The sequence below is a fragment of the Sinocyclocheilus grahami genome, unplaced genomic scaffold (genome assembly GCF_001515645.1).
Source record: "Sinocyclocheilus grahami isolate Dianchi unplaced genomic scaffold, SAMN03320097.WGS_v1.1 scaffold71.1, whole genome shotgun sequence".
NCBI classification, from domain to species: domain Eukaryota; kingdom Metazoa; phylum Chordata; class Actinopteri; order Cypriniformes; family Cyprinidae; genus Sinocyclocheilus; species Sinocyclocheilus grahami.
Genome location: NW_015505250.1, coordinates 1,481,494 through 1,498,388, shown reverse-complemented (window position 1 = coordinate 1,498,388; position 16,895 = coordinate 1,481,494). Strand labels below are relative to the sequence as shown.

At 39.2% G+C, this 16,895-nt stretch overlaps 1 protein-coding gene across 1 annotated transcript in view; it reads right to left on the bottom strand.

Annotated features, from left to right (window-relative positions):
* Positions 1-7,090, bottom strand: part of LOC107585512 (threonine aspartase 1-like) — a 37,841-nt gene extending 30,751 nt beyond the window's left edge. The window contains exons 1-7 of the mRNA XM_016272557.1: positions 6,941-7,090; positions 6,379-6,575; positions 4,610-4,677; positions 3,875-3,943; positions 3,378-3,498; positions 2,949-3,033; positions 2,595-2,674 (exon numbers count right to left, since the gene is read on the bottom strand). Coding sequence (XP_016128043.1) covers positions 2,595-2,674; positions 2,949-3,033; positions 3,378-3,498; positions 3,875-3,943; positions 4,610-4,677; positions 6,379-6,505 — 550 coding nt within the window. The 5' untranslated portion in view covers positions 6,506-6,575; positions 6,941-7,090. The remainder of the gene's footprint in view (positions 1-2,594; positions 2,675-2,948; positions 3,034-3,377; positions 3,499-3,874; positions 3,944-4,609; positions 4,678-6,378; positions 6,576-6,940) is intronic.
* Between the last annotated feature and the right edge of the window lie 9,805 nt (positions 7,091-16,895).

The window sequence follows — 16,895 nt, the reverse complement described above, 5'->3', positions numbered from 1 at the left end:
ACTTGTTCTTCATAACCTCTGCAATTCACTCTGGTATGCTGGATATTAGCTTCTGGGCCAAATCCTGACTGATGGCGATCCATTCTTGCCTTATTAGCTCTCTCGGAGTTGATTTGTGGGCTTCTGCTTGTCCACTCGCCTTTTGAGGACTGACCACAGGTTTTCTATGGGATTGAGATCCGGGGAGTTGCCTGGCCACAGATCCAAAATTTCAATGTAATGATCTTTGAGCCACTTCTTTATCACTCTTGCTTTATGACATGGTGCTCCATCACGCTGGAAAATGCACGGATCATCACCAAACTGCTCTTGGATCGTTGGAAGAAGTTGCTCTTGCAGGACGTTTTGATACTATTCTTTATTCATGGCAGTGTTTTTGGGCAGAATTATGAGAGAGCCCACTCCCTTGGTCCCTTGGACCAACCCCACACATGGATGGTCTCAGGATGCTTCACTGTTGGCACAACACAGGACTAGCGTTCACCTTTTCTTCTCTGAACAATCAATTTTCCAGATGTCCCAAACAGTCGGAAGGGAGCTTCATCAGAGAAAATAACTTTGCACTAGTCTTCTGCTATCCAATCCTTGTACTTCCTGCAGAATTTCAGTCTGTCCTTGAAGTTTTTCACGTTTTTTAGCTGGTCATTTTGTGTCAGGATCAACAAACAGTGAAATTTGTTTGTTTTTTTGTGAAAAGTCAATTTTTTGGCTAATTAAGCTTTTAGCAATTATTTAAAATGCATCTGATCACTCTACACAATAATCTAGAAACAATGTGAATGAACACCACAACAGCTGAAGCTGGTAATGATCTTTGAGCCACTTCTTTATCACTCTTGCTTTATGACATGGTGCTCCATCACGCTGGAAAATGCACGGATCATCACCAAACTGCTCTTGGATCGTTGGAAGAAGTTGCTCTTGCAGGACGTTTTGATACTATTCTTTATTCATGGCAGTGTTTTTGGGCAGAATTATGAGAGAGCCCACTCCCTTGGTCCCTTGGACCAACCCCACACATGGATGGTCTCAGGATGCTTCACTGTTGGCACAACACAGGACTAGCGTTCACCTTTTCTTCTCTGAACAATCAATTTTCCAGATGTCCCAAACAGTCGGAAGGGAGCTTCATCAGAGAAAATAACTTTGCACTAGTCTTCTGCTATCCAATCCTTGTACTTCCTGCAGAATTTCAGTCTGTCCTTGAAGTTTTTCACGTTTTTTAGCTGGTCATTTTGTGTCAGGATCAACAAACAGTGAAATTTGTTTGTTTTTTTGTGAAAAGTCAATTTTTTGGCTAATTAAGCTTTTAGCAATTATTTAAAATGCATCTGATCACTCTACACAAATAATCTAGAAACAATGTGAATGAACACCACAACAGCTGAAGCTGCAAACTTGCAAAACTTGTGCAAAACACAAAATTGATGTCACTGCCAAAACTTTTTGGCCATGATTGTACATTGTACTTATTTTTGATGCAAGTACATAGTAGTTTGTACATAGTAGCCACTTAATATAAAGTGAGACCAAAAAATCAATTCAGTTATGCAAACTAGTGCTTGAAATAAGACAAATCACATTTCAGCATTCAAATTTCACAATTACATCATTGCAGCCAGTAACAATTTCAATGCTGAACAATTGTAGACTTTCAAGAATAAAATGAACACAAAACCAAAACAGATAGCACACATAAGGCTATAGTTTAGGCTGAATAAAATGCAGAATTGTAATACGTAAAATTAAGTAAAACAATTATTTAAAACAATATAAAATGCTGGAGATTTTAAAACAGAACAATCTTAAACGTCAATGTTTATCAACTATTCTACATCATTATAAAACAAATTCCACTTCCAGTGTGCATCTAAATCATTTTTCATCCTTGAGATGGTTCTGTTCATCCAAATACACCATGCAACCACTGTCATCGAACATTTCATGCAATAACTGGAAATACTTTTTAACAATAACATTTTATCCATATTTAGCAACTGCTTAAAAACAGCGATGTCAACTTCCTTCGCTTTCATCTTTAGCATTATGTGGCACTAGTAGAAAAACACACTAAGAAATATCTCGTTAGCACAAAAAAACTCCTCAATATAAACACATTTCTTGTATATTAATATAATTAATAATTGAGAATAATATTAGTGTGCATTAAAACTGATTACAGTAACAGAGGAAGCACAAATAATAATCAGTGTGAAAGTGTTGTGTAACAGGTTGAAACTCCACTGTAGACCTCATTACATTATATGAGAGAATAAACAAGCTCTTTTATTAAAAAACCTGAATGCCAGTTACTCCTTACAGATCAAAACAGAGTGGAGGGAATCTTGTCATTTCACCTTAAAACTGCTTCTAAAGTGCTTCTTAAAAGAGAAATTTACTGAAAATGTTTGAGCGTTGTAATATGTTTTAACAATCTCCTGTTTCCCCAAATAATGTGAAATAATGGATTTCTTAGACCAATATCCAAAGACGTGTCCTGATCTTTGTTAATGCAGAGAAATCTAATAAAAAAAACACTGCAGTCAAGCATGCAGCAGCAGCTGAAAGGGGATTCTGGGTGGTCTGATACTCACTGGTGGTCATCTTCTCTGTAGGGCATGCCGGAATACCATGGCTGATGGCCCACTGTTCTGCTCCTTTGCCCACTAAAAAACTGACAAAGTAGAGATGTGACTTATTTCCTATAGCTAACAGAATACACTTGCAACATTTGTCAGAATGCCAGAATGTTTTGTCATGCACTAAGTTTGTTCCGTTTTGCTGCATTACATTCATGTATAATAGTGTATTCTGTGTATACTGCAATTGAGATGCTGATGTTACTTGTTTTACAAATGTTTTTCCCCTTAGGCATCAATAAAGTATGTCAGTCCATCTATATGTCTAAGCTGATAGCCAGGAAGCCAACATCAGAGAGCTTGGCTCACCAGGGAGGGATCCTGCCAGCTGAAAGCTTCCCCTTCTGAGTTTCACTTAATAGTCTTCTGGCTACCAGCACCGGGTTTTTGATTCCTGATAGAAAGAGCAGCATTAGTATCACTTTCACTCAAGACAGCTTTGAATACAGTATAAGAAACCATTTGGCTTTTTCATGCACTTCTGATGAAGGATAATGCAGTTCATTGGAGTTCACTGCAGTACATTTATCATCTAAAGTAAAAAATAAAAGACAACCTGTCTTTTAGCCTTGCATTTTTGTATTCTTGCATGCACAAAATGCATTTAGCCACATTCTTATAAAAGCCTGAGGAGGGTGGAAGTCGGCCTTTATTTGTTTTGCCTGAAATTCGAATAGCACCTTCACCACATGATAAAAGGCTCCAACCAGCCTCGCCAAAATTTCTAAAAGCACTCACCACTCAAGGCTCCAACAGCTCCGTAATTTAAGGACTTCCCATCCATGATGCTGGCATCACACTCAATCTCTCCCGAGAGGTTCAGGTTGGAACCGGTACCCGCATTGGTGAACGGGGAGTCCTGTAAATAAGCATCAACCTTAAAGACTAATTTCTGTGAGCTCAACAAAAATATAAACAAAAAAAATCGGTGTTAAAGAATAGTCTTAATATATATTGTATATATGAAGTACTAAAATTACTAATACAGAAATGAAAATAAAGCTATACAGAAAATACCAAAAATTACAAAAGGACATAAAATCATTCAAACTAAGCTAAAACTTAAAAAGTGAAAATATAAAAATAAAAGCTACTATTTTTTTGTAGATTGTTGAATTTGACTTCCTTGCCATCCCATTAATATATGATCATATGTTTTCTATATATTTTCTTTCTAAGAGTCTCTATGCAGTCATAACCAGAGTTGGTGTGTGGTTGTTGTGATCCACTATCACCTCTAGCTCGATAAGAGCTGCTGTCACGGCCTCCAGCGCCATTCCTCCAGCTCTGAGCCTGTCCACAGCCTGAAACACATTAAATCACAACTGATGACAGCAACCCCACTTCTGCCAATGCGTAAAAGAAAAAATTCAGTGTTTATTTTTGTTCTACTTAGGATTCAGGATCTTTATGCAGAAAAGACACTAAAATAATCTAGACAAAACTGAAAAAAAAATGTATAATCCAATACAAAGAGCTTAAAAAGAAAATAAAGCTGCAGTGTTTTCCACTTGACAAGCCTCAAGCAGACAGCGTGGAACGGTATATTAAGCTGGGCAGCAGCTCGGGCTGCTGCTGGTGTCATGTTATCAACACATAACTCAAATTCCCTGGCACAGGTGTTTTACTCGAGCCTGATCCTTTCTTTTCATCCTTTACACAGCACTTTGGATGAAGAAAAGCACTGCATTGCAACTTGCCAACCTATGCACTACAGCTATTACAATTTTGTTAGCATATCTTTTTGTATTCTGGCAATGAAAGAACAGTCTGCAAAAAATAATCAATCTTAGGTTCAAAAACATGACATAATTCATATCAAAACATCTTGCAAACTGAGCTGGGAATGAAAACTGATTATATCATTGAATTGACGTCTTCTCTATGTGACCTCTGACAGAGCTATCCAAAGGTTACAGTTGACAGCAGAAGAATCTTAAGTTTTGAATGAAGAATCACATGCAACTCACTCTCTGGCAAGCTCTCTTGCACACATGTTTGTATTCCTTGGCTTTGGATTCTGAATGATACCCTGCCCCTGAGGAGATAAAAATCATCAAAAATAAAAGAGATGCATTCAGTTAATTTCTTACAATGAGTCTGCAGTTTTTGCTTGTCTCACGAAAACCTTTTTATAAGCTATTTTCTTACAGTTAAAGTGAGTTTCATAAATGAAAAGTCTTCATGATCCATAAATGGAAATTTCCCTTTAAAGATTAAAAAACAGTTTGCCAGAAAAGTTTAGTGTCATTATATATATATATACACACATTTGTTATTTTTCTGTTATTTTTCATACAATGACAGTTCATTGTAGTAACCATATGTCAAGTTGTAGAAAGTACAAAAACACCGGAAAAAAGTACTATACATGTAGACTTATACTTCAAGTCTTCAGAAGCTATACAATAGGCCTGAAATTTAAGGCCGTTATTGACAGAAAGTATTCAAAGCCCTCAAATTTCATTCATCAGGATTGACGTCCTTAATGTCAAAGGCCAATGTTTCTCATGCATGTTGTTGAATATGCAGAATGAAGAATGACATTTGAGAGCAGAAGCAGATGGGGAAATTATCAGCAAATAAGAACTTAAATTACAGCCCGTTAGGCTTTTGTATGGCTTCAGAAGACTTGAAATACAGGGCACAAGTCATATGGACTTTTATTGTACTTATTCAATATATTTTGGTCCCTTTTAATGCTTGATAAACATTTTAAAGTGTTGTTATATGCAATTCTTGTGTCCCAAAAATAACTACAAACTGGTTTGGAATGACATGCGGGTGAGTAAACAATTACATGATTTTATTTTTCAGTGACCTAAGGAAATCTTCATATTTAAAACATGAATCAATCAATCAACTTAAAGTGCCCAAATTATGCCATTTCAAATATTGCCTTTCATGCAGTGTGTAATGTAGCTGTATGTAAATATAAACGATCTGCAAAGTTGTAAAGCTGAAAGCGCACGATAAATAAAGTTATTGTCTCCCAAAATAAAGAATCGACTCTGAACAGCTGAAACAAGTCATTAGTAATTCGAATCCCACTTCCGTGATGGCTACACGTCACGGGGTAACACATTTGCATAATGCGCACCTATGTTCTACATGTTGGCCGGCCGCGAACTTGACCCCGCCCACAAACACGTCATTCTACTGACAACTGCTTCTCTAATCTCGGGGCGTTCAACGCGGTATTCACAAAACCCTTGCTGTTGAAAGATGGATCAGTATCCTGTTTATTTGGGCCAGCTGCTCCACTGAATCACAACCTGTAAGTATGATAAATAAAAGACCTTTATACTTTCTATAGAGCGTTCAAAATACAGAACTGTTGAAATAGGCGTATCGTTTCCGACACGCGCTGCACGCCGTAGACCAATCACAACAGACTGGGCCATCTGACTAATCAGAGCAGAGCAGGCTCACGGAAAGGAGGGGTTTAGAGAGACTGAATCTTTGAACTGCTTTGAATGAATTGTTTGAGAATCGCTGGAAAATAAGGTGATATTAAACGCATATTTTGAGAAAACGAAAGCGTTTTTTGACCTTGCATGCATGTAATCCTATTGTAGGAGACTCCAAAAACAATATTAGGAACCATAAAAATGGCATAAGAGGGGCACTTTAAATTAGACCATTACTGATTCAACTAAATCTGTTCCAAAACACGTTTATGCATAAATGGATTATGGTAAAGTGTTTTTTTATTATTTACTAAGGGACAAAATTTCACCTGCATGAACCAGCACAAACCCCATAGCTTCGCCGTCACGACGGGAGACAGTGCTGTTCAGAAAAGACCCTGAATTTAGTGGAGACACAGTCTCCTTGCAATCTGTCGAGTTTTTTAGATTTTCCATGACCCGTATTCAGTGTAGCTTGCATTTTGACCCATCATTCACTCATAACTCCAAAACATTTCTCCAAGTCCTGGAAGCCAAAAAAGAAAGTGAGTTATCATACCTTCAGAACTCACCTTAAAGAGAGTGAGTTATTATAACTTCAGAATTCAACTTACATGTAAAGGCAATTATATCTAACTCAAATTTTTAATATTGACACATTTTGACAGTTACAACAATGACAGATTCCTTGTATTTTAATGCATCCCTATACATCTCTCACTTTGAAAAGTAATACTCGGATCAGAAACATGCTTTCAGAAACATAACCAAGCAACTACCTATTCGCGTAGAAACTCATATTATATTCCGTTGATGCTCTTTTTACATGCATCAACTACTGACAATTTCAGTCCTAAATACAGATGAAAGGATAAAGATTGCAAAACTCACTCGAGTGAAGACTTCAGGTGCAGAGCGCACATCTCCACAATCATACGCATGGCTCAGCATCTCTACTGATAACACACACACGCAGATTGCACTGAATTATGAATGTAGTTGTGTGTCTGCTGCATGATTGTGATATGATGTGATAATAAGCGGCGCATGTGCTCGCGTCACACCAAAACACTTCCTGGTTCAGTGACGCATGTGACCGTGTGACTGCAGCAGCGGCCCTCAGCGGCAGAGCCATGCACTGCGTCTCATCAACTCATCAAACAAAAATGCCTGTGAAAAGCAGCATAATTTACTCACTCTCAAGTTGTTTTAAACCTGAATTAGTTGCTTTCTTCTGTCAAACATAAAAGTTATTTTGAAGAATGTAGGTAAACAAACAGGTGCTGGTCCCCAGTAACTTACATATAATTTTTTTCCTACTATCAAAGTCAGTGTGGACCAGAAACTATTTGGTTACCCAAAATATCTTCTTTTGCATTCAGTGTGTGCGCTTCAGGTGTACGCGCTCAGAAAAAGCACATGTTAGAAATGTTTAACCGGCAAGGCTTTAAAGCACATTTAAATAATGCAGTTCTTGCATATCACATACTCTTTGTCGATTATTATTTTACTCACACTGTCCACCATCCCATTAAAAACCTTAGGCTAGTTACAGGGGCGGCGCTAGGGGTGGGCTAAAGGGGCTGAAGCCCCGAATCTTTTTATTACCATAACTTGTGCGCATCTAGATTGAGTTTTCATGTGCATTAAAATCAATTATATTAAACCAGCACTTAAACAGCAAAATCCATCTACTGCCGAGCTCGGGCCGATTACTACATGCTATCTGGGGACTTTACTAAGTGTCAGGGCAACAAAATTTAATAAACAAGAAGATTTCATTTCATTAAGTGATTTCATTTGTAGAGAAAATATTGTCTTTTTGCTTTATTTCGCGAAAATGGTTCTAAACAAAGCCATGTTGTGCATCTCTGCACACAGCAGTGTTTCCTTACTGAATGGATTTCGCTTTTTTAGAATGCGTCAGTGGTTCACTTACCCATTCATTCACCATCCCATTAAAAACCTTAGGCTAGTTACAGGGGCGGCGCTAGGGGTGGGCTAAAGGGGCTGAAGCCCCGAATCTTTTTATTACCATAACTTGTGCGCATCTAGATTGAGTTTTCATGTGCATTAAAATCAATTATATTAAACCAGCACTTAAACAGCAAAATCCATCTACTGCCGAGCTCGGGCCGATTACTACATGCTATCTGGGGACTTTACTAAGTGTCAGGGCAACAAAATTTAATAAACAAGAAGATTTCATTTCATTAAGTGATTTCATTTGTAGAGAAAATATTGTCTTTTTGCTTTATTTCGCGAAAATGGTTCTAAACAAAGCCATGTTGTGCATCTCTGCACACAGCAGTGTTTCCTTACTGAATGGATTTCGCTTTTTTAGAATGCGTCAGTGGTTCACTTACCCATTCATTAAAAAAAACAATTTCTTACTTTGTTCCTGAATGAATCAGCCGTTTTGAATGAATCGATTTAATAAGTGATTCAACGACTCAGTCATTAAGACAGTGGCTTGCTGCCACCTACTTAATTTTAGTACCTAATTTTAGTCTCATTTTTTTTAAAGTATCATTCTATTTTTTAATTATTAATTAAATATCATTTAATTAGGGCTGTGCAAAAAATCTAATGCAATTTTCATGCGCATCTCGTCAGTAATGCCGCTTCTGGTGATTAGTAGTAAATCTCCAGCACGTGCTTTCAGATGGAGCGCATTTACTACACAGAGCTGTAGTTCACTGACAAGCTACACAAAATTGCGTTCAAAATCGGCAATGAATCGCCTGCGATTTTGAACGCGATTTTGTGTAGCTTGTCAGTAGGCCTTATCAGCCAGGTGGACAGTTAGGTCCAATCCCAATTCCACCCCTTAGCCCTTCCCCTTTCGTGAACGCGCGAAACGGAGGGGTAGGGGTGTCTCGATTCAACCACACTACAAACAAAGGGGTATGAATTATCTCAGCGTAAACCAGCTTCAGTGGCAACATGGCTGCCTGAGCGAACAAAAAGACTCATAAATGTAAGCATTTTTGGCATTAATAAAGATTTTAATAAAAAGTAATAATTTGTTTTATGTTACATTGTTACAAATGCTTACATTTAGTACCTAGGATAGCAAAGTCCACTAAAGGAGGTAGAGCTTTTTCGCATTTGGCTCCCAAACTCTGGAATAGCCTTCCTGATAACGTTCGGGGTTCAGACACACTCTCTCTGTTTAAATCTAGATTAAAGACACATCTCTTTGGCCAAGCATTCAAATAATGCATCTCATAATCTTTTACTGCAGTCATAATCTTTTACTGCAGTTATATCTAATCAAATGCACATTATTATTCTTTAGTTTGGGTTAAACAAATCATTTTTGCTTGGTTGGAACAGCAGCTACGCTAATTATGTTTGTATTTGTTTCTCTGTTTTTTGCCACTAGGATTTACACAAGCTTCAGTCTGGATCCAGAACACAACTCCTCAGAAGATGCCAACCCCTCAGAGGACCTCAGATGATGCCAACCCCCCAATTTGTGTTTACTATTGTCATTTTGCATTATTGACACTATTTTCCTAATTAATGCTGTTCAGTTGCTTTGACACAATCTGTATTGTTAAAAGCGCTATATAAATAAAGGTGACTTGACTTGACATGACATTCAATCGTGAGTTAATATTTACGGTCATGTTACTCAAAGAAATGTTTGCAAAAAATCGCTAAAGTTTGCTAACGTCATATCATTACAGACTGCACGATAGTGCCACAACATATTTTCATGCCTGATCAGGGCAATAACCACCATAGACATTGAGCAGGGCTAGTACCCCCAATAATTATAAATCGCTAAACCCTTTTCTCAAATATTGCCAATTCGAGAGAGAGAGGGAGAGACAGAGAGAGAGAGAGATGAAAGTTGTGTGTATGTGCATTTCTCTTTTTAGAGTGAGTTTACTTCAAAAACAGCGATTTTATCCTCTCGTTTCTGGACAAGTTTCTTTGCTCCTGGATATGTGAGCTGCGTAATATCTGATGTGTGTGTGTGTGTGTGTGTGTGTGTGTGTGTGTGTCAGTAAGAAGCGCATTAATATAGAACGGTACAGGTGTGCATACTGTAGGAGCTAGACGATGTATGATGATGTGTGACATATGGTAGTGGTGTCCCAATTCTTAGAGGAATATTTTCACTCCTACCACCTGACACTTTGTTTCAAGGTACAAGGGGAAGGGGTAGGGGAAGGGGTATAAAATAGAATTGGTATTGGGCCTTAGTCTGCAGGGTTTGAATGGCAGACTGAGATCCGCTCCCAGCATGGCCGTAGAAGTTTGTGGCGATAGTCTCTTAAAAAGGGGGGCATGTGCACATACCCATAGGGCTTCTGCCCCATCCAAGTGTGAGAACAGAGACTGCATAGGAGCATCGACATACCGATTGGGGTGCAAACCACGACTCCACCAAGTGCTCATGCACGTCTGAGAAGAACGGTATCTTCCTACTTGATGCAGCTTGGCGGTGGCCTGAATGGAAATACCAGGAGTCGAGCTTACTCCTGGCAGGTTCATCCAGAGCCTCCCAGCTCAGATCGAGCTCCTTTACCACCTTGGCAAAGACCCTGACGAGCTCCCCATGTAGGTCCACAGGGCCCTCAGTGCCGGGGAGATCCAGCTCCGACACAGGTGTGTCGAAGCAGTCGTCCACGAAGAGGGCTGGGGAAGGGGATGTTGGCGAGGAAAGGGGGGGGGGAGTTCACCAGTGGCTCGCAGGTGGCAGTGGGCCTCGTCAAACCTGTCAGTATTTGCATGCGATTTGCATAGATGAGTGTCAATTGGCCAGTTTATTTAACTGGCGTTATGCTATAAAACTTCAGGATTTCAGGGAAGGGGAGGAGTTCCCACATGCAATTCTCATAATGTAGAATGAACGCTCAATAGGGAACTTCTTTTTCTTAGACTAGTTAACTTATGATCACGTTTCCCTCATTCCTGTGTTCAGTGCCACCATGAGGAGCCATGAAGTAGCAATGCTGGAAGCAGGTAAATCTATTTAGAGAGTCTCATTTTATTAATGAAAATATCGATATTTGGCACCAGCATATTGATTGTCATATTACATGAAGGACAACAATATATTGCCATATCGTTGCATATTTTTGTCCCACCCCTAATCAGAGAATAAAGAAAGATTAATAGAAGACAGAACAGATCGGCAGATAACATGGACCTCTACATTTCTGATACGTGAGGATTTATGAGCACAGTTTGGTGTTATTTATGCCAAACAGATGGTCTTACTGCAATGTCAAGTAAACCAGCATTGGCAGTGGAATTGAAAACACTCCTCTTGGGACTATAAGCTTACATAAACATGTCCTCCGACTGAAGTCAAGTACAGATGACTCTTTTTTTTCCTTTTTTTTAATAAATCAAAAAAAAAAACAGCAAAGAAGTTGCTTCAAGGTTATATCTTTGTACTCCCTTTGGTGCTCTTTGGAAAGCACAACATCCACGAGACTCAAGGGGTTTCATATTAAAAAGCCTTTCATAAATGAGATATATTAAAAACAACAATGCATTGTGGCGGATTGAAGAGTGCGTCTCAAAATGTGGATTGCAACACCGTAATCTTAAAATAATAATAATAAATAAACTTTTTCAGTTGTGATATCCCTTTACAATTTGTTATCACATCAGTCCACATATAGGTTTCTTGTTCATTTAAATACAAGTTAATGCCATGTATATCAAATAAAGACATTGCTAGACTGAGAGAGAGACAGAGAGGGAGAATGAAAAAGTGAGCAAGTGAGCTGCTTGATTGTTTTATTTCTGTCAAATGAATCTATCATCCAGACATTTACCACCTTTCAATTCAGATTTAATCATAAAACTAATTCTGTGATACATTACACACCTTTTTGAGCTACAAGCCTCTGGCCTGTCAGCGCAAAAGCAAATGCATTCCTTATGCTGTCCTTATTTCTTTCTACAGTGTATTGTGATGGATTTCATTCTGGCTGTGTCTTTGTTCTGTGATATGGCGTTTATTGATGCTGAGATAATTGTCTTTGCTCGGATGATTACCCTTAACATATCAGTGTTATAGACTTGATTGCCATTCAACTCTATGCTTCATTGACAAGGCCTTCAGAAACAGTCTAAATACTACAGTTTTACTGACTTAAAAAAAATGACTATTGTTAATAATCTAAACGCTCAAACAATGCCCGCAACCGCCGAAGATGCTGCTCCCAAGTGTCGCCAAAAATAATCACGTCGTCCAAATAGACGGCGCACCCCTCCAAACCAAAAACTATACAATTCATCAACCTTTGAAAGGTTGCTGGCGCGTTCCACAGCCCAAAACTCATAACGGAGTACAGCCCAGATGGTGTAATAAAAGCGGTAACTTCTTGGGCACGTTTCGTTAACGGCGCCTGCCAGTACCCTTTCAAAAGGTCCAACTTGGTCACAAACTTTGACGCACCCACTTGGTCGACGCAATCGGGCAAGGCAAAGGAACTGCATCGGGTTTCGTTATATTATTCAACTTCCGGTAATCCGTACAGAATCGGTAGGTACCATCTGATTTTTTTACTAGCAAGCAGGGCGATACCCAACTAGAGAACGAAGGTTGGGCTATTCCGTTATCAAGCATATACTGAACCTCCGTTTCTAACACCCTTCGCTTCTCAACAGGAACCTGATAAAAACGCTGCCGTATTGGCAGCGCATCACCCACGTCCACATCGTGTTGTATTAGATGTGTGCACGACGGTACGTCTCCAAACAACATGGGAAATGCAGCCACCAAACGAATTAATTCGGACCGATACAAATTCTCAATTTTCAAGAGTTTCTGAATTTTTCAGACGTGGTAACAGCTCACTGTCCCCGGGTGCCTTAACATCCTTACCATCACCAGGAGAATGACAAGGTTCCTCAAATGCCACGGCGGCCGCTACCACAGGACTCATCTCTTCGTCAGCATTACGAGAGAAATATGGTTTAAGCAAATTAACATAATCTAACAGATTTCTAGGAGAGTCTTCACTCTTTAACCCCACCCGCAAAACCCCAAGAGGTCCCCGCACCGTGTGACCAAAAACCAACTCATTTGGACTGAAACCCAAACTCTCTTGAATGACTTCCTGGGCCGCCAGCATTAACCAAGGCAGTCTGTCTTCCCAGTCCCTATTCAGTTCCAGACAGTAAGCGCGCAACAGCGACTTCAGGGACTGATGAAAACGCTTTAACGCACCCTGACTTTGTGCGTGATATGCGCTAGACTGATTATGTTTCACACCAAGCTGTTTCAAAACCTCTGCAAACATTCCCGAAGTAAAATTGGTCCCTCGATCACTCTGCACAACTTTAGGTATCCCAAAAATCTAAATAAATTGCATTAAAGCTTTTACCACGGCCTTAGTAGTAATCCTACGCAAGGGATACGCTGCGGGAGAGCTGGTTGTTTGGCACATAACTAAGCAAATATGAATTACCAGATTTGGAGGGAGGCAAAGGGCCGACACAGTCAACTATTATATGTTCAAACGGTTGACTGACAACCGGTATTGGACACAGTGGAACAGGCTTTAAAACTTGATTGGTTTTACCCCCCACCTGACAGATGTGACATGTTTTAATAAAGGCTGCAACATCTTTTTTTAGACGCGGCCAATGGAATTGCTGCAAAACCTGACAATACGTTTTTTTCACGCCCAAATGGCCAGCCACACAATAAGCAGCATTTAATACCGCCTCTTTAAATTTAGCAGGCACTACTACCTGAATTATGGCTTCCTCACAGGAATCTTCCCTTTGATGACTCCACTTCCTCAACAACAATTCATCCTGTATAAAGTAACCATTTGCTACACTCTCCACCTCCTCAGGGGCTACCACAGCAGCGAACAGAGATTGCAAAACAGGATCTTCCCACTGTGCAGCTACTAAATCACTACGAGAAATAGGAGAAAAAACAGATAAACCAGGAATCTCAAATTGAGTCACTTCAGGAGATTTAGATGGTAAAGTACGACTCATTGCGCGTGTCACGGCACAGGAAACAAATACCTCTGGGAACTCTCGAACCAATTCATCAGTTTGCTCTTTCAATGGAGCAAACGAAACTACCGGTGGAGGAAGAATATCCCGCCATACTTGCCCCCCGCCAAATTATTTCCCAGAATTACCGAAACACCAAAACACCCTTCACGGGTAAGGACGGGCGCACTCCAAGAGTTACCCCTCCCTTGACCAACTTCGATTCTAAATGAACTCTGTGCAAGGGAACTGATAAAATCTGCAGTCCTATTCCCCGTATTAAGAAATTTTTTCCTGCACTAGAGGCAGATGAAAATGGTAGCACAGACTCTAAAACAATGGATTCCGAAGCTCCAGTGTCTCGAAGAATCTTGACGGGCACTTTGTCCATACTATCAGGTAACGAGTCAAAGCCATCCATGACAAACGGAGCACAATTGGAACTAGAGTCTGTCCTTATTTTTGATTTCACAACAGAGTCAGGGAATATAGGCAAATTTACAGAAGTTGGCAACATCTCTACTAACAATGTAGGAACAACAGAATTTCCCTTTTTGTTTCGTGACTTCAGTTTGCTTGCCAATACTGGACACTCATTTTTCCAATGACCAGAACCAAAACAATAATGGCAAACATTAACGTCAGTTTTTCCCCGAACAAAGTTCATCGGTTTTCAAACAGCAGGCGCACCATCAAATTTCCATGAGGGATGCAAGGAAAAATTTTCTTGGTGGCCTACACCTCCCGCACGACCAACGAATCCACGTTCCCCCCCTATTCTACCTAAATCTAAACTATAATCTTCATGCAACTCCCAAGAGTCGAGCGCCTTTAAACACTAAAATACCACTGGTAGTGAATCGGACAAATCAGTCCAATTTAAACAGTCCAGTTTAAATCAACAACACACTCTTATGGCAATTCGTTTTTTACACTTCAGAAAATTGGTGGTATGAATTTGTACAATCTCATTAATTTGTTTTCATATGACCTGCTCACTCAGTTATCTTGTTCATTTTATTTCTAGGCCTATTGTTTTATTGTAATGACCTGGAAGCTTTAGGATAATATACAGCTAAAACTATAAAATAATTCAATATTTCATGTCTACACATTTATTTATTTCATGAGTAGCTGTGTTAACATTTCTACTAATTTCTACATTTTTAAAACTGGTTGCGGTCGACTTTCACATCTGGAAACAATGGAAGTGATAGCACTTCATTTCACCACTCTCTGATGTTCAATATCTGCTTACTGGCTACCAAAGACTTTCAAAACTGTTGTGACTTAAGTAATGGACAAAATGGACAATCAGAAGCATGTATTTTAACATTCTCTTAATAAAGGGAAGGTTTTCTATGTTTTCATCAAAGTATTGCATCCAGATGGTTGTACATTTGCCAGCAAACAAGTACTTTCCTTTAATCATCTGCTCTCTTAATGATATTTAAGTTGGCTAACATTCACACCACAGTTCAATTAGTGCAGTAGTGTATATAAGGCTGGAGACAGAAACATGTTCAACTTATGGAACGGCAGTTTTTGCCTCTTGCTATCAAAACTGCAAGGTCAAAAAAAAAAAGAAAGAAGAAAAATATGGGTTGCTTTAAGTTTCTTGATGTAAGTGAGTTGATGGTACAAAGCTTGTTTGTTCTGGCAGAACTTCATACAGTAAAGAAGGAATAGCTGAACCCCTTTTGCCAACCTAATTTACCATGATTAAGGTTAAGTTATTTTTATTGTTTTCTTTGTTTGCTAATTTTTGGCTTCCATCGATAGAGCCGAGATGCTGTGTCTTATTAGGTATAATAGATTCAAGTAGCAAAAGCACCATGTGTACAATTTTAAAATGACAGCATAGCTTTATACAGTTCGCTTCAGTCTGTAAAAGTCTTCTGCTTAAATAAATGTCTATAACATTATACATTCTGAACGTTCTGTTCCGTGTCAGGTTATATATACATTTTCAGCTGAGACTACTGGCAGTATGGTCTTTTTCACATGGGAAGCTGTGTGAAATCGCTTTCTTTGTCATAAGAATCAGACGTTGGACTGCCTACTGTCTCAAGTCTCCAGTTATTAACTCTACAGACTACTTAATTAGTCCAGACTTTATGTCAGTCTCCAATCTTTTCTCATCCAGCTTGAAATGTTCAAACATTCCTCATACATAACCAGAACAGATCCAATCTGTGACTATTCTCAGGACCTCTGGACCTCCGACCATCAGGAATGTCTTTTTGAGCCTTGTGATGAGACAGGTCTGCAAAACATGTCTTTGCACAAATGTTTGGAACAGAACCCATCAATAAAAATAGCCCTGTGCCCCATGAATTCACTTGATGGCCCTGTCTCTTGATGAGATTTTGATGATGATGATTTGTATGTCTTTAGCAATACTTTAAAAAAAATCATGCCTTGCTAAAGCAGCAGACTCTAATTCATGGTCTGGAGCTTCTCTTGAGTGGGTGTGAGGAAATGCTTTCAGCTGTGATGTGGTACGAAAAATAGAGGAACTGCTCCATCTGACACTATGCAGAAGGAGAGTCTGTGCACCATGTGATCAGTGACTGACAACTTCCTTCCCTTTTATTCTTCTGTGGTGATTGAAGAAGAAAGCAGAACAAAATAATCGCTCAAGGAAAGATCTATGGAAGAACAAAGCATCCCCAACATGCTCTTGTCCCTCAAACCACAAGGCCTTTGTCAAACATGAGTCGATGTTACGAATACAAAACTGTATAGACTTACTCACATAACTATCAAACACACATACTACAAAACCACCATCTATATGACTACAGCTCCTCAACATCACTGTTACAGACAGATTCAAAAATTATATATATATATA